Source organism: Pygocentrus nattereri, chromosome 3, assembly GCF_015220715.1.
Source record: "Pygocentrus nattereri isolate fPygNat1 chromosome 3, fPygNat1.pri, whole genome shotgun sequence".
Lineage (NCBI taxonomy): Eukaryota > Metazoa > Chordata > Actinopteri > Characiformes > Serrasalmidae > Pygocentrus > Pygocentrus nattereri.
The window spans coordinates 21,041,504-21,065,991 of record NC_051213.1 but is presented as its reverse complement, the minus strand read 5'-3'; the positions used below and the strand labels follow the sequence as shown (position 1 = coordinate 21,065,991).

The window sequence follows — 24,488 nt, the reverse complement described above, 5'->3', positions numbered from 1 at the left end:
AATAATCTTTCACTGCCCATAGGTAAATTTGGTTCTATTTTTAATAAATGTTAAGTCATCACTGTCAGAATGAGTATGCTAAAGTATATTTTCAGAAGAAGGAAACATAATAATATAAATGACATTTTCACCCAATGTCAAGGGCAGCTGGCATTTCCAAATTATGTACATGAAAAAAGGAAGTCCTAATATGACCGAAGCAAAAATATTTTGATATGGTTTCATTTGTTATTTAGGAAAGTAAGCAGGTGTAATGTGGACATCTCTCACATCCTTTTCACGAGTTCAGGCTTTGTGAGAGCTTGGGGTCAGTGTACCCAAACCATGCAGTGTCGTCCCCTGTTGTTTGCTCTCTTCTGCTACATTACCCTGATTGGTGCCTGAACTTTACCTCCTGATCATATGATAAGATGATGCAGAATTTCTCCTCTTAGCAGTAATCCTATACAGATCAGTACAGCCTCACAGATTACTGCAGGAAATGAAAAATTAGGTTCTGTCTGCCTCTCCAGCAGCAGTTTGTTCTACAATAATCATTTAAAACACTTCTTGCACTGTAATATTTCAATACATAAAAGTACATAATTTGAGTAAAAATAAATCTGGAAGTTAGAAACCTGGATTCATAACAAGATCAGTTTAAAATTCACACTGCACAGCTTGACTCAGTACTATAATATACGAAACACTTGAAATATACATGTACTAATAACTAAATTTTTTATTTAATATATTCATGTTAGCATGTCTTCAAAAAGTGTTTACTTTGTTGTCTGTTTACATCCCTGTGTTTGTTTTCTTTGGAGCATTGCTAAGTAAGTTTTTTGTATGTTCACTAAGAGAGAGGATGTTTGCCCTAAAGGTGACCTCCCAGAACAACCCTGAAAAAGAGGCAGCTATTAAATAAAACATCTGCTACCACTAACAAAATAAATGAAATAGAGAATTATATTGAACAAAGTTAAAATGGCTCCACAAATATTTCTGAACTTTACAAAGAAATATTCCACAAAGGACATGAAAGAGCAAACAAAATAATTACACACACACACACACACACACACACACACACACACACAAACATTTGGCTTTATACAAAGTCAGGACTGGTGGTCATACATACATCCCATATGTGTTTGACATATAACTGTCTTTAAATAATGAGAATTATCGAAGCCTAACCTTACAGCTCAATAACAAAAAATAAATCATTTTAATTTTTCAGTTTTAAAAAATGAATCCTCTTTTCCAACAAAGTTGGGACATTTTTCCTCTTCCTGAGTATGTATGAAAACATGCACACATTCTTGTACAGAGGGAAAAGACAAACAAACTCTACTCACAGTCCTCGCAGTCTCAGCCAGATCTTCTCAATCTGCTCCGGCTGTAGATACTTCAGAGAGTTGTTCTCGAAATCCTCTATCTCTTTGGTGGGTGATTCCATGTCAAAAAAGTCAACTAGGCAAAACGACATGAACGTGGATTATCCGGTGGCCAGCTGCAGCAGAAGTGGTGTGTTGTGTGAAGTTGTGGAGCAGCGCGCGGGCTACAGCCCCCGAGTGAGCTCGGAGTGTATCAGCGTGACAGCTGGAGTCTGTCCCTCATCCCCTCATCTCTCTCTCTCTCTCTCTCTCTCTCTCAGTGTCTGAAGCTCTCTTGGGTAGCCCCCTCACTCTGAGGGAGTGCCTGTGTCACCAGCTCTGTGGTCAGGTGCGCAGTGAGAGAGGGGAAGGGCTGTAGGGGGGCCACACACGCTCACACGTATGAACATGAGGCGGGCAGAGGGAAGAGATAGAGAAAGAGAGAGAGGCAAAACAGAGAGAGAGCATGTGTGTGTGTGAGAGAGACAGAGAACGAGGGGAGGAGGTGGAGGGGATTAGGGGGAGTGCTGCTGATCCACACATCAAAGAGCCACTGCCGCTGCTCTACGCCACATTTAGCCTGCTGCTATACGTCCAGAGGAGGGACACAGTCAATATATACTATGCTTACAGATGACCTGCAGCTGCTTTTCTGTTAGGGTGAAAGGAAGAAGAGAGAGAGAGAGAGAGAGAGAGAGAGAGAGAGGGAGACTCCTCTATGTGAATAACCATGAACCGAGAATGAATGTGTGAGAGCAGCCACTGAGTGTGCGTGTGTATCGGAACGAGAAAAAGAGAGACACACTGAAGCTCACTGATGCTCTGTTGTGGTGTGAATAGGAGGAGCATCTGTGTGCATACGCGCATGGTGCACAAATGATTTCCACTATTCTGAATGCAATAATATACACTCCCCTCAGTCATTACTGTATAATAATAATAATAAAACTAAAATTCAGCACAAGAAAGACTAGATGAACCTCCTCCTTAACTGAATAAAGAAATAAACATCTTTCATTAATAATAAACAGTGCAATCCTCACAATAAATAATCCCAGTGGAGGGATGATACATTGCTGTCATTTTAATACATTTTAAAACTCATTTTAAAACAGTTTATTTTTTTGTTAATACACAATTTGAAAACAACACCTGTCTTTCACAGTTCATGATATATCAACTAAACTGGTCCAAAAGTATTTGGAACAAAATCTTGCAATTACATGTACTAAAGTAATGAGTCCCCCCCCACATCCTATAAAGATACAAAGTTTGGTATGACAATGACGAATAGTGGTAGGAAGTTCCATTTCTTATACTGAACCAGTTCCCGCAAACTGTTCTTTTCAACAAATCTCATGTCTGCCTTAATATTTCTGTGCTGGTGCCAGTGCTGTGGAGCAAACCGCCTCCAGATGACTCTCCAAATAATACAGGGCCCACAGCCAAATAGAAGCCTAGAAACAGAGGTTACGTCATTACATTCTTTGCAGCTGGACTATGATCTGTCCTCATTATGAGTAGGCTGACCAGTTCAGCAGCTAACTGATTTGTTAACAAGCTAAAAGGCCAACAGTACTCAAAGATAAGACTTAAAAAAATGTATATATATATATATATATATATATATATATATATATATATATATATATATATATATATATATATATATATATAGGATTCTTTGTAAAATTCCAACATATAGTCTTGAGATCTCTATTTCCAGATACATAAAAAATGTATCTGGACATCTGCTCAGCTTCAGATATCTGTTTAGGTTAATGCATTGCCCCTACTACTCTACCACTCAGCATAAAACAGAAAGTTAATGACTTAACTATATACAACCCCAATTCCAATAAATTTGGTACGTTGTGTAAAACATAAATAAAAACAGAATACAATGATTTGCAAATCCTTTTCAACCTATATTCAATTGAATACACTACAAAGACACACACACACACATTTTCTAAGCCGCTTCTCCCTCAGGGTCATGGGGGGATCCCAGCAGTCAATGGGCGGAAGGCAGGATTCCACTACAAAGACAAGATATTTAATGTTCAAATAAAGATAAACTTTATTGTTTTTTGCAATTATTCACTCATTTTGAATTTGATGCCTGCAACATGTTCCAAAGAAGTTGGGACAAGGGCAACAAAAGTTGAGGAATGCTCAAAAACACCTGTTTGGAACATTCCACAGGTGAACATTCCACAGGTGAGTGTCATGATTGGGTATAAAGGGAGCGTCCCTGAAAGGCTCAGTCATTCACAAGCAAGGATGGGGTGAGGTTCACCACTTTGTGAACAACTGCGTGAGAAAACAGTCCAACAGTTTAAGAACGACGTTTCTCAACATGCAATTGCAAGGAATTTAAGGATTTCATCATCTATAGTCCATAATATCAAAAGATTCAGAGAATCTGGAGAAATCTCTGTAAGTAAGCGGCAAAGCAGAAAACCAACACTGAATGCCCGTGACCTTCGATCCCTCAGGCGGCACTGCATTAAAAAACAACATCATTCTGTAATGGATATTACTACATGGGCTCAGGAACACTTCAGAAAACCACTGTCAGTGAACACAGTTTGTCGCTCCATCTACAAGTGCAAGTTAAAATTCTGCCATGCAAAGCAAAAGCCATATATCAACAACACCCAGAAACGCCAGCGGCTTCTCTTGGCCCAAGCTCATCTGAGATGGACTGACGCAAAGTGGAAAAGTGTCCTGTGGTCTTCTTCTTCTTCTTTCGGCTGCTCCCTTTAAGGGTCGCCACAGCGGAACATCTGCCTCCATCTTGCCCTATCTACTGCCTCCTCTACTTTCACACCAACCATCTCCATGTCCCCCTTCACTACATCCATAAACCTTCTCTGAGGTCTACCTCTTCTCCTTCTACCTGGCAGCTCCATCTCCGACATTCTTTGACCAATATATCCACTATTCCTCCTCAACACATGTCCAAACCATCTCAACCTGGCCTCTCTGGCTTTATCTCCAAACTGCTCTACCTTCACTGTCCCTCTGACCTGCTCATTTCTAATCTTGTCCATCCTTGTCACTCCCAACGAAAATCTCAGCATCTTCATCTCCGTCTGACGTTGTGTCCTACGGACCAAAGAGGAAAAGGACTGTCCGGATTGTTATCAGCGCAAAAGTTCAAAAGCCAGCATCTCTGATGGTATGGGGGTGTGTTAGTGCCCATGGCATGGGTAACTTGCACATCTGTGAAGGCACCATTAATGCTGAAAGGTACATACAGGTTTTGAAGCAACATATGCTGCCATCCAGGCAACGTCTTTTTCCTGTCTCCTATTTTTTTGCTGTCTCCTATTTCCAGTTTTGAATATGAATAAAATATCAGATTTTCAATGTGGTCTCAGACTTCTGGACTCCACTGTATATGTGAATGTGTTGGTTTATTTGACATCACATGATCATAGGAAATATGGCCTTTAAAATGAGCAGTAAAATGCCAAGCCACATTCTGCATGTGTTACAACAGCGTGGCTTCGTAGTAAAAGAGTGTGGGTACTAGACTGGCCTGCCTGCAGTCCAGACCTGTCTCCCATTGAAAATGTGTGGTGCATTATGAAGCGCAAAATACGACAACGGAGACCGACTGTTGAGCAACTGAAGTTATACATCAAGCAAGAATGGGAAAGAATTCCACCTATAAAGCTCCAACAATTAGTGTCCTCAGTTCCCAAACGCTTATTGAGTGTTGTTAAAAGGAAAGGTGATGTAACACAGTGGTAAACGTGCCTCTGTCCCAACTTCTTTGGAACGTAATGCAGGCATCAAATTCAAAATGAGTGAATATTTGCAAAAAACATTAAAGTTTATCCGTTTGAACATTAAATATCTTGTCTTTGTAGTATATTCAATTGAATATAAGTTGAAAAGGATTTGCAAATCATTGTATTCTGTTTTTATTTATGTTTTACGCAACGTCCCAACTTCACTGGAATTAGGGTTGCAGAATATCCTATGACTAAGTTCATGTTCATGTTTCTATTATCAGCCTTACATACATCACAAGGTTAAAAAGCTCTATAGGATCAGTTCCAACTGTTTGAATGAGCTATACTGACTTGAACAGGAAAAATTGTAGTAGCTCTCTGGTTCATCTCATGAACCAATTTTGGTTCTTTTGGCTCAGTGAGTCTGACTCACAGCAGAAATACATACCAGGGAGTTACAGACTACAGAGGGAGCACATAAGAAATTGAAAGGAGTTCAGCTCAAATCATTTTGAGTGATTGAGTGAAGAGAACTGATCCAAAAGAACAATTTGTGTGGCTCAGTTAATATAACTTACATTCAGAACAATATGGGTTTAAACAATTGCTTAAATGGCAGCATCTACTTACTTTCAGGAAATATGTAGCAAATTAAGCACTACGCTATTACTAACATGGTGCTCATCTGAAAGTGGCTGATACAAGAAGAGCAGCTCCGAATGGCCCCATAATTGCATCAGATAGAGCCGCTGATATGGCAGTGGGACGACTCCAAAGGAATTAAAAGAACCAGTAAGGCACCATTAGTGTCATGTGCTTGGCCCTCGTTTCCGAGCACAGAGCAGCTCTTTGTTATGATTCTCCTCTGTCAGGAAATTGGACGGCCTTATCGGTAATAGCGGGAATCAAAACATTACTCTACTCCGGATGATCCAGAAAGTTTTTTCCATGGCAGAGATGAGGAGGACAAGGGTCCACCGGGCCTTCAAGCTGTGTGAAGTGTTTACCCTGCCTCTGTCCTTCTGCTCTAGCTCAACTAGCTCAGCCTCTCTCAGTAGAGTTACAGTGCTCCTTACAGTGACCTGTCTGACCAGCTGAACAAACAGGGCAATCAGCATTAGGGACAGACGCTGACATCACAGGCTTCTGTCTCCCCGAGCCTGTATGATATGTTTTATTTTACCTGAATGTTGCATTCATTTTAGCCAATTATGAAGATGAGAGGTTTTGGAATGCTGCATATCTTTACTGTCATATGAAAATGATTTTATGATTAGAAACCAAATCTGTGTTGAAAATCTGAAGTTACTGCTCATATTAAAGGCCATATTTCCTATGATCATGTGATGTCAAATAAACCAACACATTCACATATACAGTGGAGTCCAGAAGTCTGAGACCACATTGAAAAGCTAATATTTTATTCATATTCAAAACTGGAAATAGGAGACAGCAAAAAGAAAAAAAAAATTTCAAAATCTTGAAAATGTTTAAATAAAGAAAAGTTGCTATTCAATCTGAAGTAAATTTGTTACATTGACCATGTTACAGCCTTTGTACAAGAAAGTCAGTTTTTTTTTTAAATCTTATTCCTTTCATTTAAACATGTGCCAAGATGACTCTCAGGTGGAACTGATCTATCAGATTTCAGAAGCGTCATAAAACATATGAAGTTCTTGCCAGCTCCAGAGTCATTAAAGCAAAAAAGGGACATACCAAATGTTCCAAGATTCCTTTTTTTTTCGCTATTTTTTTTCCCTAATTGTCTCCCCAACTGAGACGTACCCAACTCCACACATTAGGACTCCCCAGTCACATGATACCATCAGGAGGGAAAATACTACCAGAGGTTTCCTTCAAGACCTGTGAAGCGCCACTGCACCTTGTCGAACTGCCACTTTACACAACGTCATCGGACAGCTGAACGCCTCGGTGGAGAGTGCCAAATGACAGTACTGTTACGTCAACGAACCGACGCCATGCGCTGGCTAGAATCGCACCTTCACCTTCATTTCACTTAAACTGTTATGCAGATAATGTAATTCATAATGAAGAACTTTATGTTAAAGAAAAGTAAAATGTAAAAACGTTCACCAGATTTTTGGACACTACTGTACAAGAAAAATGTAGGCTATATGCCCTTTAAATAACAAAATACTGGTTTGGTTTAAAACTAACACAGTAAATGTGCTGTTCTTAATTAGACATGCTACAGATTGTTTTTAACCTGTCTATAACATGTCAATAATGAAACAAAAAAAAACTTGCAATTTTCTTTTACTGTCACAAAATGTCAAAATTGTCATAAAATATTGTTCATACAGTATTTTTCTGTTTTTTTTTACATTACATGCAAATTTCTGGAAAAAGACACTAATTATCTGTAATGAAATAAGTAGCCCATAATCTAAAGGTTTATGTCCATACTAACAATTTAATGTTTTTCTTTGTATTTTAAAGGTAAATCTTATTAGTTTTATATTTTTCTATAATTTACATCCAAACTCTGTAATAGATACAAACTTAACAGACATGTTTCATTAAATCAAACATAATGCATAATCTTTTTTAAAAAGTACACAGCCACAATGCTCTCCAATTTGCAACTTTCTGGCCACACCCAGCCAGTGATGTGATGGTGAGTTTGAGCACATATATGCCAATTAATCTGAAAAAAGTAAAATGAGCAATGCCAAAGTCAGAAAAACAAGGCACTGCAATAGTCCAGGAGGGAAGCAGGAATGACAAGCTCTAAGCAACATGCTAGAAAGTTTCAACCTCAAGGCAGCAGTGATTTTTTTTCACATTTTTAGTGTGAACTTATCACTTTCTGTTTGTTGATGGTAAAACTTGATTATCAGTGAGCACATTTCTGAAAAACAATGATCACTGCACAACAAAAGGGTAAGAGCGGGTTAGTATTTACAAAGTCTAATATATCTTAATAATTTCTATTCAATGTGTTGCATTGCGGTTCAAAAAATCGAAAATGACAATACTATGATTTCCACACTCCAGAACTGGGGAGTAAAAATATTTTAAATGCTTCTGTTATTTTGTATTAGTAAAGTTAAGTCATCAACTTTACTTATATAAGCTGGCACTTTAAACACAACATGGTTGATCCACAGTGCTCTACAGAGGAAATGGTAAACAGAAATGAGAAAATTACACATTACTAATTTTTATTCATACACTGCAATTAAAACCTTATTTCAACACTTAGTTAAATAAACACTAAATACACTTATTTTTTACTTATCTTTGCTACCACGCTGTAACAGTTGCTATTGTTTGTCTCACCGCGTTCCTTTGAACATGATTGGCTAATCTGACTGTCATCCAGGAAACTGGCCAATCACAGCTGAGCGCGCCCTTCACCCGGTCAAATTTGAAAATCCGTTAGAGCTGCTTCCCCACTCAGTTTATCCGCCATCTGGATTATGTTACATCTGCCGGTCAGATTCTGATTTTGAGCGAATTTGAGAGTTGAGGAAGTCAACAGAGAACCAAAAACTGGAATATGGACAGAGAAGAAGGTCACACGTGATCTGTGGCAGTATCAGGTAAGAAAACCTTCTCCCTGCTATTCTCCGTAATGTAGCGTTAGCTGTGTTCAGCCCGTCCTTCAAGTGAAGTTAGCCGGATATCAGCAGCAGCTGTGTCCTCTGCGTGGCTGTGCCCTCCGTGTGACATGACCAAGACTTTTGATGGTCTCTGTCAAATTAAGAATATGGTGAAAATTATCTTAATTTCTACACGAACTGTTGAGGTCCGTGTTTGATGCTTATAACGGCGCATCTGTCCGTCTAACCGCTGGTTAGTTAGCTAGCGAGCGTTAAGTAAATCCCGACCGAGTGATGTTCATCGCCCTCAGTGAGCCGAGCTGGCTGTCTGTTCGCGTTTTCTGATATAAACAGCGTCTCTTTAGTCTTCGTTTAGTTCTCACCTGGCCAGTCTGTTGTTGGTCGCAGTGTGAAAGCCGTGTGCTGATAACATTTGTCGCGAACCGAAAAGCGCCATATCACTTAGCTCGCGGCTAATCGACGTAGGTAGCTAGCTAGCTTAGGAGTGTAGTCTTGTGCTGGATTCCTCAGAAGCAGATCCTCAACACGACGAACCAGCACAGCGGACCGCTAAACTAGCGAACATCCGTCCCACCGCCACCGCAGCTCGGTCGGAGCACAGCAGTCTAACGGTACTCGTTTGAACCACAGTGATTTTACTGCTGTTTTTAACGTAATTTACAGTGAATAAACTCCTAAAACAGTAAAGTAACTTCTGCAGATGAAGTGGAACTGAATCATGAAATGGAATCAGAAAATTGAGTAAAACACGTCAGTCTAGGACACAGCATTGAGACTGGTTTAGACCTGGTTTAGACCCGTCTAATTTCAATAAATTTAAATATTTGGTCAGCAAACAGATTGACATCAGGAGGGACTGCATCTTAAAAAGCCTGGTCATGTATTTGAACGAAGATCAGTCTTTTTCAAGCAATAGTTGGTCCATTTATTATAATACAATTCACATGTACATGTGTTTATTATAATACAGTTTACGTGTACAGTTTGTCTGAAGTTATTAGGTATAACTGGATATTCAGGATATCTCAAGATACCCATAAAAATAACATCATGTTTTATTTACAGATTAGTGGTAAAATTGCTGCAGGTCAAGAAATTGGGGAGATTAATAATTTACCAAAAGATGCACTTTCACTAAATCTGTACAATAAATGAAAGCAGTAGTTTCATGAAGGTGGTGCTGTACAAGCTTTAGAACTGAGAAAATGATGTTATGATTCCAATCTAATGATTCATCACTTATTCAGCTTTATTAATTGCCATGATTAGATATAACCAGGAGGAGTCTTTGATTTACTGACTTGATTAGACTCTGAATTTTGCAGGTAGAACACATAGCACTGATGGTGAAATAGCATCTCATGGCAAGTTCATTCTTGGAAGAAAACTGATGTCTAGAGCCATAAATATGTAGTTTACTTCAGGTTTTCGTAGGGACTCAGATGAGGTTAACATGCCAGTACATGAAAGTGTGCTTTAAAATGATCATTTGATGGAGTGCCTGTATGTTCACCTTATCAGAGTCCCATTTGAGATGCTACTTCTACATTAGCAGTATGCATTGTACCTGCAGTTGATTTAGAATCTAAATCTTATCTAAAGATGGATTACTTTAGGGTTATTGTTGGTAATTGCATTAGTAAATTAGCACTTTAAATTCCTAATATTATTGGTACAAAATGAACATCAGCTAACATCTGATTTTGATTGAATTTGAGCTGATGATGGTGAATAGGTAAGCTAAAGTTGAAATTGCAGACTTCTGCTTGTCCACTTCTCTGACCTGTCAGTGATTGTGTTTGTATTTATGTTAAGGTCTGTGGTGATGCAGAGAAGGACATGTGAGTGAACATTGGGGATTTGCACAATTTGAAGTGATAGCAGTGAGGACGATGCTGAGCTATGGGACAATGTCATTGTGATAGAGGTCAATAAGTTGGAAATGCATACATCATGGACTCCTTTATGCCTTTGTTTTCAGCTTTCTGACAACTTGAGGTAGTCCAGAATATCTTGATGAATTTGGATGGACACAAGCTAAACGGAAAAGTTTTCACATGTGTTGGAAAGTAAGTTCCTTTAGATTTTCTGGTGTTACAGCTCAGGTAAATTTTTTACCAGATAAACTGCTTTGAGTCTTTATGCTCATGTTGTCTTCGTGCTGATATTTGAAATGGCATTTTAACAGAGTTGGTTTTGCACTATAAATTCTTGACTACGCTTAGATATCAAACCCCTAAACACAAGATGGGACAGCATCCACCATATTTATATTACCTAATTTTCCTGTGTCTTGTAGGGCTGACAGACCTTTGTTTTGGATTTGAGCTAATGGCGGTAAATGGCTACAAAAAAATGGCTACAAAAGCTACAGTTCTGTTTTTTAACAAAGCTACACTTTTACTTTACACTAATTTTTATATAAATTGAATCTATTGAATCACTCAGCAGTTGGTAAGATTTGCATTCCTTATCTTACATCATTAGAATGACATAGTTTAATATTGTGTCTGCATTAATAATTGACAGGTTGTTCAAGTTGTGACTTCTGGACAGTTATATCTTATCTGTTTTAAAGTGCTTTATTTGGTGGAGGCATAAATTTGGCCCATTTTCTGAGCGGGTAAAATGAATGTGAGACTTTGTCATTGCTTGAATGTTATTATTGATGTCAGTAAATGTAATGTCTACAGAACCTTTAGTGCTTTTACTTTGTTACACGTGTTTGATTGTAGTAATAAAAAAAAACATCTGTTAAAGAACTTTTGTTGTGCTATCACTATTGACGGTTTTTGATCATAGTAATTTAGGAAAAATCTGTAAAATAACAGTTTTTATCTACAGAACATTTTGTGCTATCCTTTAATTGAAAGTTTTTGATCAAAATAATTTGGGAAAAATTCTGTAAAATAAGTTTTTATCTGTAGAACATTTTGTGGTATCCTTTAATTGAAGGTTTTTGATCAAAATAATTTGGTAAAGATCTGTAAAATAAAGGTTTTGGTATGCAGAACCTTTTGTGCTTTCATTTTATTAAAGGTATTTGATCATAATATAGGAAAAATCTGTAAAATAACATTTCTTTCCTGCAAAACCTTTATTGAAAATTTCTGTGAATGATTGTTTTTGTACTTTTTTTTATTAAGATATTTTACTTTAATTTTATGTTGCTGCCAGCTATTTGACTGTTTTTTAGCGATTTTTTTTTTTTACAGTGTATTTACACTCGCAAGAAAAAAAATTAAGACAAAGCTGTAGCCAAATGACTCCACTGACTCCGCTGTCAGCATCCGACAGCCATTTGTCTCCCACAGAACTAAACCAGTTCTGTTGCATAGGGTCTGAGGCTGTGAAGCCGCACAGACCTTCCCCCAAATGTACATCAACTCCTCCATTTTCCACCTTCCCTTTTAACCTGCTAGCCCTTCCCACATTAACTCTGGGTCATACCATTATTCACAGTCTCGGGGTGACAATAGAACAAACAATACACACATTAATCGCCTATATACATACAATGGCCATTTTCTTCAAATATACACATGCACATTTAACTTAAATATAGCTAGCATAGCAGTATTACTTCTAACATTATATTTTCGTCTTTACAGGTACCAGCGACCTGGCTCCCACCTCGCCTGGATCCCCCTGGACCTCAGGTAAGTTTAAATGAATACAATTAAGTGCCTGTCATAATAAAAGTCAACATAGTATTTATTGAGGAATTGCAGTCCTGGTGATGTGTTAGGGTAACCTAACATTATCACACTGTCAACGTTTTGTTCATTCATTCATTCATTCATTCATTCATTCATTCATTCCATACATGTCCTTGATTCTTGAGAAACCCCACCCAATGCAATTTAATACACGTTGACTGACAATAACCTCTGGTGGCTCCTGTGCTTATCATTAATTAACTGAGAAATGTACAGTGTTTGATGATGTCATACCAAAACAACTTGTCTCCTATTTTTTCACTTGGTTGAATTGACGAGGTGAGGGTTTAGCATCCTGAGTATATCATAATTCAATAGGTAAATTAACCTGTTCCTAGACTGACACAAGTAAGATTGTTTCCACATATTTACTTTGTATTAGCTTTTATGGACAAAGGTAAGTTTTATTCAGTATTCTTTTCTTTTATTTCATTATTTTTTTAATAATTAAAAAAATAAATAATTAAGAGCCACCCTCTGTTAGTTCATGTTTGTTTCTAGCTCAGGGCAGGGCTCACATCAAAGCCATGTTCCCTCCATTTCTCTCTTGTCAAAACAAATAAGCTCTGCATATTGGCTTGGACACTGTGGTTGTGCAGGTTCGTCTGAGGTTGCAGCAACGAGTCATCTACACTTACGCTGCACATACTGCCTAGATGAGTGTGGAACACTGAGCACAAATCCCCGATGGGCAAAAAAGCTTTGCAATTTCTCGGCTTTCGCACAGTTCCCCTCCTGTCTGCTGCCTCATGAGCTGTGCACTTCCCATGCACATATCTGTGATTGATGGCTTTCATGGGTGATTAACAAGATGGCAAGAACTGAGTAGGGTTTCTAGAAAATCTGTGTTTACTTTACTGACACGAGCCATACACAGATGTTGCTTTTTGTGACTATTACTTCTCCTCTCCGTCTTCACAGACACATCTATGTAGATATATTATAGTCTCTTTAGCTGAAAATTTCTATTTTAAAGGACCCATAATCAACATTTTAGTCTTCATTTCTTTCCCTGAAGCTTATGTGGAAAATTTGTGTGCCAAAAACACTCATCACTTCAAAGTGAATGGGCAGCTAAATCTGCGGGCTGAACGGGCCATCATATATAAATGTGTCCATGGTTGTGACATCACAACCATAATGAATGCAAAACAGGCAATATGAAACATTCTGTTTTCTTATGATATGGGCCCTTTAAATGAGTATAGTTTCTGTTCTGAGTTTTAAGTCAATTCTGAGTACATTTCTTATATTGTCACTGTTTCTGGAGCCTGGTTGAACACTGATAAGGACTCTGTTTCTCAACCTCTCACACCTCGAGCTAAAACAAAACCTGAGTAAACAGAATGAAAAATGTAGTTCTGCTACTGGCAGAGTAAGTGTGTAAAATGAGTGCTGAGAGTGACATGTAACCTAGAAAGGTTGAAACACCCACTTCTCCTCCCATAAGCCAACCAAAAAAAAACCCACACGCTTGTTTTTTTTTTTTGTTTTGTTTTTTTCAGTCTGACCCTTTTTCAATTAGTTGATGTGGAGAGAGGGATGCAGCTATGGACCAAACACAAAGAGAGTAAGCCTCTATCCCATCTCTTTCAAGTGTCACAGACTCACTCTCCTTCTACCATCATACCACTCTCTGCCTCTTTCTTCTTTATCATTCTCTCCATCTCTCTGTGTTTGCCCCAGCCTCTCTCTCCAATATGCCCACTACAGAGAGGACAGCACATCTCAGATTAGTGCAGAACCTATATTACTAATAGATATTACTGGGATATGGGAGTGCCATACAGATCCACATCACAGAATGTTTCATTTGAGCTTCGAGCTAACCCTGGTATAGCCAACCTGCTTTTCCCCTCCACTGATAATTTCTCATCCCCTTTCAGAGGATTACCCTCCACACTCTCACACCTCCAACTGAGAGAGACTTTGTGGGTATGTGTGTTTGTGTGTGTTAGTGTGTAAGTCTACGTTTTCAGTCTGTGCAGTCCTTGGGGCTTATCTGAGGGGTAAAGGGGGTGACTGAGGGAAATCAATTGAAATGAGATTCAGATTGAGGGCTGAGCCGTGAGCAATTCAATTAACAGCAGGAGACGCGCGCCACGTTTCCAAGGCATGCTCCTCAAATAGATCCTGACAGAGACAGGCCCACAGCCCACAACGCAGCTCTGGCTGCATGACACTTACTGCCATCCCCTCTGTCTCCAAACAAATCAGCTGCTCCCTATGCTAGGCCTGTTCATCTTCATCAGAGGATCAAAGCACAGAGCTTAGGCCTATTGCCTCATGCATGCCATGACAAGGTAAGTAAATACCCATACACATCATTTTACATGGAATATCAGGATGGCTTACTTTGTGTAGGTACTGTGAATGCACTGTGCACTTTATGTTGTTCACACTGAAGAACAGCTCTGCATTGGATGAGCGCTTTTTTTTTTCTATATTGTCTGTTTCTTTTTAACATGATATTGTGAACAACGTAAAAAAGTCCAAAAAGTGCATGGCACTTTCAAAATTCTTCTAAAACACATGTAATTGCCCCCTTAAAGCCCAACCAGTTCTTGCCTAACTGCCTAACTTACATACGACCAGCACAGGCTGACACTTTTTAGGTCTGTAAAACGGTTTTAGTAGTGTAGTATGGGACTAATTAATCTACATAACTGTCAGATAAAGCTTGAAACGTTCATATATCTTCATATCATTACTGCACTGGATGCTCACTAATGTTGTGGAAATTAATTAAACATAACTAACAAGTAAGATTACTAACATGGACATGCACTATTTTTAAAACTAAGAGCAAAAATCCAGATAGGAAACCATACTCTTTTTTTGTGTTTTTCATGAAAGCACCATTCTTGCACTCTTTTCTTGTGATAACCTCCACAAATTAGTAAAACAAGATACTACAGTAATTTTATGGCCCTTTTCATTTTTAGTCATATAATAATGCCAACTTTGCGCTTTATTATATTTTATTTTTAATAAGCAAAAGCTTTCCTAGTCCATTCTCTCATTTATTTCTGATGCACTCTCTGTGACTTAATGGAACCAGGCCCTGCTCTAAAGTCTTCTGAAGCAAAAACTTCTCAAAAGCTTTGCAACTGACAGTTAAGGGCCTCATCTACAAAATATTACAAAAAGTGATGTCTGACTAAGCAAAGTCACTTACAGAAGCAGTTAACATCAAAAAGCTCACTGGAGTAGATTTGGGTTATGTCCCTCTATTTCTTGCATCATATAAATAATTGAATAAGACGGAGCCCTCAGTGTTCAATGCCTCTAAATCAATGCTCGCATTTTGTTCTTGTGCCCTGCATGTCATGTGGAATGTGTTATGAACTAAATTATTAAAACTTTTGCCCAAAACCGAATACATACAGATGGGTCTGCAAGCATTTGGACAGTGACACAATTTTTATTTGTGATTTTGCCTCTGTACACTACCACAATCGATTTGAACTGAAGCAGTCAATATATGATTGACGTGTAGACTTTCAGCTTTAATTTAAGAGATGTAACAAAAATATTGCGTTAACCATTTAGGAATACAGCCATTTTTAGCTTCCGTTTTCACAGGCACAAAAGTAACTGGACAGACTAACTAAGGGTGGGAATCTCTTGGCACCTCACAATTGAATTTGATTACGATTCAGAGGGCCGCAATGTGATTATAAAACAATTATCAATGCGTCTTATTTCTATAAAGGATCTTTTTTTTTCTCTCACTGTGTGACGACTTGGTACGTTTAAAGCAAAGTATTTGTAATGTTCTATAATGAATTTACTACCAATATCTTTTATTACTAAAACAAATAGAAGCGATGTGGTGGGTGAACTATAAGACTCTCATTCACTGCTTTTGTTTGGAGCACATTAGACGCTGCTGCCACTCATCTGCGATAAAATGCGCAGTTGCGGTGACATAAGATCCAGTGATGATGGATGTCCACGCAGCACGTTACAGCCGTCCTGCCCGTTTTCTTTAGTGATTTTATAACTCCAGATTTGTTCTCGTTGTAGAGAGTCAGGGGTCACTGTGTCAGTAAAATATCTGCGAGACGGGACGCACGAAAGGCCCGTTTCTCAACGAGACTGCCGGTCACTTAGCAACACATTCTCTCCTGGCTAGTAGTGAATGACAAGGCAGAGAGAGATTTGGCTCAGACGAACATTTGGAGACTCATTCACATTTATAAGCACCTTAATTGGTTTCCTGCAATGTTAAATCTGCAACGAGAGACTGTCAAACACTAAAAAGTTGTGAAGCAGAAGCCGCTTCTCTTTCAAATTTTCCCGTTCCACCTTAAATGGTGTCGCATTTACATTCAGCACCTCAGTCAGAATTTAAGGAGAAATTGAAAAATTCAAATGAGAAGCTGGAGAATAAGAAGCGACTTCGGCCGAACGATGAGAGACACTGTACAGTAAGCTGCTCTACTTCTGAGGAAAAGTTTTCTGGCGGAGACGGAGGAACAGCGGCTGTAGCTGAGCGAAAGCTGAAAGCAGAGCAAAATAAGTCTGCGTTTTCGTTTATATTGTTTAGCCTATACTAGGACATTAACGCTAGCACACACTGGACATAAATGTTGTGGTTGCCAAGGTGGTTTGATTTTGTTGAAAGGACAAAATGTCTCTTCTTAACATTTGTGCTGTGATTCTTGACCGAACCTGAGATCCGGTTGGATTTCTCACTCATCCAGCTGTGTTTATGTTATGTGCTGTCACAGACCGGGTGCTGCACTTTCCCACTTCCAAGTTCCGCTTTTTACATTCTGTCAACATTACGGTATAAATTAAATATTTAGAAAATCGATTTTTGACATTTATGAATCGATTCAGAATCATTCGCAACCATATCGCGATGCCTCTTAAGAATTCATTTTTTTTCCCGCACCCCTAATACCAACATTTATTGATGATTAACATTCTTTGCAGATAAATAGTGCTGAAGTCTGGAACCCATCAACATCACCAAATGCTGAGTTTCTTGCCTTGAGGTGTTTTGCCATGCATTTCCTGCAGCTGCCTTCAGTTACTGCCTTTAGTTTTGTCTTCAGTAAATAAAAAGCATGCTCAAATGGGCTGATGTCAGGAGATGACAAATCAAAAATTTCATACTTTCTTTAAAAGAAAAAGGAATATACCAAGAAGCATAGAAAGACCACAAAAAACAATTAAAGTGGATGATCTCAGAATTATTTCCATGGTGAAGAAAACCTCCTTCCAGTGACATCGGACCGTGGATAATGATAGACTTGACTTTGATCCTCCAATGTGCACATCTCTCATGTAGTTTCTCCGTTGTTGGCTATAGATGGCAGTTAGTTCATACTCACTAGTTCGGACTTGTTAAAACAAGCTGACTTGTTGAAACACAGCATAATTAATACATTATACTTTTTTCCTTTCCTTTATTTTCTTTTGAGGGTTAGAGTGGGCTTGTGAGGAGTAGAGAGGCCCAAAATGTGGTGCTACGCCCCAGACATCTTCACAACTTACAGTCAAGTCAAAGACATCCTAGAGATTGTTGACATATCATTATTAAGTTGTAACAATTATCAGGTCTCCAGGTGGCGGAGATGAAGATGCTGAGATTTTCGTTGGGAGTGACAAGGATGGACAAAAGTAGAAATGAGCAGATAGAGGGACAGTGAAGGTGGAGCAGTTTGGAGATAAAGCCAGAGAGGCCAGGTTGAGATGGTTTGGACATGTGTTGAGGAGGAATAGTGGATATATTGGTCAAAGAATGTTGGAGATGGAGCTGCCGGGTAGAAGGAGAAGAGTTAGACCTCAGAGAAGGTTTATGGATGTAGTGAAGGTGGACATGGAGATGGTTGGTGTAAAAGTATAATAAGCAGTGGATAGGGCAAGATGGGGGCAGATGATCTGCTGTGTCGACCCCTAAAGGGAGCAGCCGAAAGAAGAAGAAGAATTATCAGGTCTCCAATTAAGAGACACCTTCATGAATGTAAACATAGAGGTTTTACTTCAAGATGCAAACCACTGGAATAAAAGAAAAAGTTCATAAATAGCAAATTACCTTAATTCAGTCAGCTGAACCCCCAGTACATTGTTTGCGGTAATGTGATTGCAATGACGTGTGAATTCCAAATGGAAGGCAGGAAGAGAAAATAAGAATTGATGAGATGCAGGCAAGCTGTGCTCTGTAATCTGTACACGAGATTACAAGTGAAAGGTATGAGTAGGACATAACAATACATGTTGAATGTTATGATGTGGCATGATTTTTCAACTGATTTGAAAGATTTGCCTGCTATCAAGGCAGCAGACATAAGCAACAATCTTGTCCTGTAGACATGCTTCTACTCAAGAAAACAAATGAAAGCATACAAAAGTAGAGACATACTTCGTAAGGCTGAAGTTGGCTTCCATGTTGTCAGCACTCTATTCAAAATTTCCCATTCAAACTTAAATGATGCATCAGTTATTATTATAATGCTTTAAGCACCAGACTGTAACTTCTGCACCATGTAAGGTTAAATGGAAAAATTCAAACAAGAAGGGTAAGGAATTTATAGGAAAGTTACATCTGCTTTTTGTGTGACAGTTAACCTGTGTTTAAGTGTTAGTGTTGCAGCTTTAGTTTCAAATCTATTAACAGCACATGCCCTCAAATGTAAAGTCATTATTGCTGGCGTTTTTCAGTCAATTACTTCAATTCCTTGTGGTTTCTCGGTTAGATTGATTTAAGCAACCATAAACGATGCAAACCATAGGCAATTTGAGAGCTTGTGACAGTGCTTCCTATGTAAAAAATAACTTCCTGCCCTCCAGCTGCAGTTAACACTACACCAACGCAGTGACATTACATCATATGCAAACAAGCATGTGTTTCACTTACTGAAGACAAAAGTGAAGGCAGAAAGACCCACAAACAAGCAGCAACTGAAAGTGGCTGCAGTAAAAACCTGCCAAAGCATCTCAAGGGAGGAAACCCAACATTTGGTGATGTCCATTGGTTCCAGACTTCAGGCTGTCATTGAGTGCCACAGAGTTGCATCCAAGTATTAAAAATAATCCTTGCAATTATATTTATGTTGGTTTCTCTAATTACTTATGAGCCTTTGAAAATGGAGGAACTATGTAACAATTCCAAAAGGAATTGTTAATATAAATTTTTTGTTATTTCATATTAATATTACCAATATTGTTTATATGTATAGTACTGTGTGAAAGTTTTAGGCACCCAAGACATATTTGTGTAGTATGTGTTAATTTGCTGAGAAAAAAGTGTTATTTGAATAAACAAAATGTATAGAATATTAATTAATAATGATTTTACACACACACACATATGTATATGTGTATATATATATATATATATATATATATATATATATATGTATTTTATATAACCATTTATTTAACCATTTTCAAACCTCTCCTCGAGGAAGCCCAGTATTACAGTATTATATGTTAAAAAGCACCTCCTGCTTTGACCAATCAGTGCTTCATTAAATTGTGCTCATGATGTAATTGATATTAACAAGTCTCTGTGGTGGCTGTGAAGGTGTCAAGGAAAAATATGGACATAAGAAATTCTTGTTACTTTTATATTGTTTTTGTGTTTATTTAAATTATTAATATGACTTTATTCTAATGTATATTGTGATGAACTCGTACATAGATGAGATCATAGCAATGAATATGTAAAACATTTTTAAAAAGAGTGAAATAAACAAATAGCTATAGCCACCACAGTTCTCTTCAACAACTCCTAGTGAGGAGAGAGAGAGCAAAGAAATACAGTCTATGTGCATTATTAATCAGCTGTGCTGACATATCTAATCTAGCAGTTCCTGGTCTGTCTCTTCAGATTGATGACCAACCAGACTGTTCTGTGTTCATTAAAAAATAATTCATATTGCTCACTGACTGAAACCAAATCTCAGATATTACTAAGGGGAATCCACATCTATTACACAGTGTGGAAGCACACTGAAAAGCAGCATTATAGCCCATCTCTCCATTATCATATATCAAGGAGAATATTATAACACACATTCATAAATTTTAATTCCAAACACTGAAACAGAATCACACAAAATGTTGCTCATTCATGTAGAAACTCAAAAAGGACCTTGAAAGGAAAATAGGATATACAGCTACTCATTAAATCAGACAAGAAAATGTTAAGCTTGGCTACTGAAGTGTGATCCCATTTGTTTGTTTGAACTAAAGGAGAGAAAGGTAGACCTTCAACAACAAAAAGTCTAAGAGTGAACAAGCTTCTTTCAGTGCCAAACGTCAGCCAGCACAGTGATGAAACTTGCAGGTCATTATGTATACAATTCTAACAGGATGCTGAATACTGATGAGACTTGTTCCACTTATTCTTCCTCCCTATGCCATGATACAGAACCCAAGGGCATGGCAGAACCTGAAGGTAAGAGAAAAAAACTAGACTGGACAACCTAATTAACGTCCAGCAGGCTCATGTATTATTGAATTTTTAATCCCTCCCTAATGCCTGCAGTCAGCTCATAGCTGGACGGTTCGGATGTCTAAAAGGGGCACGGTCGTATTGAGTGACAAAACCCACCTCTTAAGCCCCGCAACCTCTTGCCTCATGCATTTGCAGGTCAGGGAAATGAATACCCTCCGGGGTCCCCTTTACAAAACAAAGATGAGATGAACAAAGCATGGAAAAGAAAGGATGATATCTCTTACAAGTGATTAATTGCCCTCACTTCACTGAGTGCCTTTCAATACTTTGAATTTTAATGGATGAGCGACTTCCCAGTTGACAGATTTAGCAGAGCATGGCAAAGCTCATTTAGGTTAACTGAAAATAAGCCTGCATCACATGTTCTCAGAAAGTGTTCAGAAAAATGAGTAATGCTAATCTCATGTATAAAAAAGTCCTTGGCCTGTCACGAATACATCCTCTCTCCAGCATGTCAACTGGGGCCGTTCAGAGGAACATTACTGTTCTGACAGCATGTTTGTCCTGGCAGTCTATGAGATAATACAATCAGTTCATGAGGTACGATGGGCCTCAATCGTTAAGTGCCAGCACACAGCTCACTAACTACAGCCTTGAAGCTAAATATAACACTCATCCAAGCCAAGTAAATCCTACAAGAACAATCGAAACATAGCTCAAATTCAGACATACACATATGCCCTAAAAGATGCATGTGATCAAAACATTTTTCCTCATATAACGCATGGAAAATCAATAAAAATATTTGAAGAATAATAATAACGAACAGTTTTGGGAGTTCCTTGTGAGAAGCATATTAAATAACAGCATTATACATGAATGATAGCATAACAAATATCATAACACTAGGGCTGGTCGAACTAAGACATAAAGGACATCTGACAAGAATAAAAAGTACAATATTAATTATATTTGGCCTTTGCAAGGAAATTCCAAGAGCTAATTCTAAATAAACTAACATAGCTGACAAACAGTGGCTGGCTAATTGTCCCTGATTCTCTTGTCAACTCCTTCAGGTGGGTAAATGTTTTGGCACTGGCAATGTTGTTTGATTGTAAGCTTTTTAAATGTTACAGATTTTACAATGCAGTAAAATGCAGATGGATTATTGATTTGTGGGTTGTAAAAAGATGTATTTTTCATTCTAAATCGATTGTAAGGTATTGAGTGTGGAATCAAGTCCAAAGCTTTGGAGTCGACACTTGATTCTTGAATGCCTGAAATCAATTCTTTTTGAAATCAACACTCAGTCCTACACAACACTGTTGTGTGTTAAACAGACAGGTGGAAATATTCCTTAAACATATCACACACAAAACCATGGTAGGTCAGTCCTTTCTGCTGTATCTGCCACTGTATTACATAAATTCAATCTCAGGATCTGACAATCCTTTCATTCAACCTTTTTATAAAATATGCCCTCACTGATCTCACCTCATGACTTGAAAGTTACACAAGTGGCCACTCACAGGGGGCATTTGCCTTCAGTTAGACTAACTTCACTAAGCTTGCTAGCTAACTTCAATGAGTTGCTAGCTAAGCAAACTTTGTTGTGCAAACTGTTTAACAGCCCTAACAGCCCTTGTTCTCAAGTGTGCAATATTATATAACTCTAAGCTATCCAGGAATGTGCAATAACTAACTGCTACCTCACTTATCTATTGTCTGCTTAGAATATATAGTTTTATGGTCCTTTTTATACTATTTTTCTTAAATCTGCACTTTATATGTTTCAGCCTTATGTTTAATTGTTTTGTGTGTAGAAAGTGCCATTGTATTGCTGCTCAGTTTTGTTGTACACTGTGCTATGACAATAAAGACATCTTATCTTGTGTTATCTAACATGTTTCAGGTTTAGAATAAGACATTTGGTACATAGTCCTTCTTTTGTTGCCAACTATGTTGTTAACTATCAATGTAACAGTATGCAGTGGTAGTTAGGCCTAGATGAACATAGCAAAACAATGTTGGGGTTTTGAAATATAAAGCATTTTAAAGTATTTTAAACAGTCTGTCATTCAGATTTTTAAAAAAAAGTGCAAAATCACAATGATTTCTGGGCAAGTTCTGCTACCGAAGTTTACATTTATGTTGACTTTATCCCTCAACCATCCAAGGGTTTATCTATCAAGCTTCATTTGAGCTGATGTAGAAATGTAATGGCCCTTAAGATGCTGCCTTTGTGAGAGGAAAAGGGAAATGGCAAAATCAGGTCGACAAGGGCCATTTAGACTCGATTTTGAGGGCTTGAATTTTATGCTCATGTCCCTACAGAATTCAGGTTTGCAGGTACTAAAAAGAGAGGATGCAGTAATTTTTGAGCACCCCCCCCCGCCCCCCCACAGAACTGCATGGGCTATCAGTTTTTCCCTCCCCTCAGTGGCTGTCTGCTGCTTCAGCACGGCATGTGGAGCTCCCTTGCTGTCTGCCTCTATCTAGTTAGCTTCAGAGTTCACACAGTATTTGCATTGCAAACAAGCTAAGGGTGCTAACACAATGAGCATGGTAGCCCCTTGCTGCTTCTGTCAGGCTGCCGCTACACGAACGCCCTTGTCCATGTCCTACCTGTCACTGGATGATGTGGCTGGTGATAACCCCCTCAAGCGTGTGTTTGTCCAATGGAATGGGGTGGCTGTTGACGAGGGCGGCTTTTCTTCGCTCATTTGGCCCATGCATTATGCTCTCCACCTTTGAAAGGGCTCCACAGGCATGCTAATGTGTCTGTGTTTTCATAGGGAATCCACCGTATTGCCAATGTAATTGAGTGCTATGCCAGAGTACATGGCTGTAATGAGAGAAAGCTCTGTGTGTGCCAGCAGGAGAGGGTCACAATTTTTTTCCCATATACTGTAGATAATAAGGTGACAGTATTGTACATACTTACGGTCAGATGTACAATTATGTATGTGATGGTAGCTTAATAAATATAGCCTAAGCTTGTACCATTACTTATATACAGCAAAGCATAGTTCAGTATTTTATCTTTTCATCCAACTTATTCCTATGCACATGATGATTTAAGTGTCTTCAAGACAGAACCTGCGAAATGTGAAACAGACAATGCATTAAAAGGTTATAACATTGAATCTTGGTTTCAGATTAAATATGTAACGTAAATAGTATTATTGTAGGCTGACTTGAATGCTTCAATTCCAGTGTTTGTAATCAATCTATTAACAGAAACATGCACACACATATATGTATATATATATATAAAATCATGATATTGATAGTTATATTGATATATGATAGATATTGACTCTAGTTTACATGTAGACAATTTAAGTTTGTAACAGGCACATAGATAAAGGTTTGAAAGTCTGTCTTTCATTACTGGAGCCTGTTAGCTTTCTGCAGACATGTTCAGCCTACTTTAGGGAGGACAGGATCTATCCAATCAGAAAGAAATTGTAACATGCAAACCAGCTGAAATGAGTCTGATAGCAGTACAATTATGTTCAACTAGGAGTTCTTGATCAGGTTGCATAAAATAAACATGTATTTCAACAATAACACCTGGGCTTTTTCAAGCAGTGATCATGAAGCTATGCTCATAAGTTTTTGCTCATACATTCTTGTACCCATTGCCGTACTACAAC

The 24,488-nt window shown here is 38.3% G+C and overlaps 1 protein-coding gene across 7 annotated transcripts in view; it reads right to left on the bottom strand.

Annotated features, from left to right (window-relative positions):
• pde1ca (phosphodiesterase 1C, calmodulin-dependent a) overlaps positions 1 to 24,488 on the bottom strand; it is a 137,358-nt gene that overhangs the window by 69,255 nt on the left and 43,615 nt on the right. Inside the window, exon 1 of one of the 7 annotated variants that reach the window (XM_017700351.2) lies at positions 1,344 to 1,841. The exons of the other annotated variants lie outside the window; for them this stretch is intronic. Coding sequence (XP_017555840.1) covers positions 1,344 to 1,474 — 131 coding nt within the window. The 5' untranslated portion in view covers positions 1,475 to 1,841. Of the gene's footprint in view, positions 1 to 1,343; positions 1,842 to 24,488 lie in introns of those variants that run through there. 7 annotated transcript variants of the gene reach the window in all.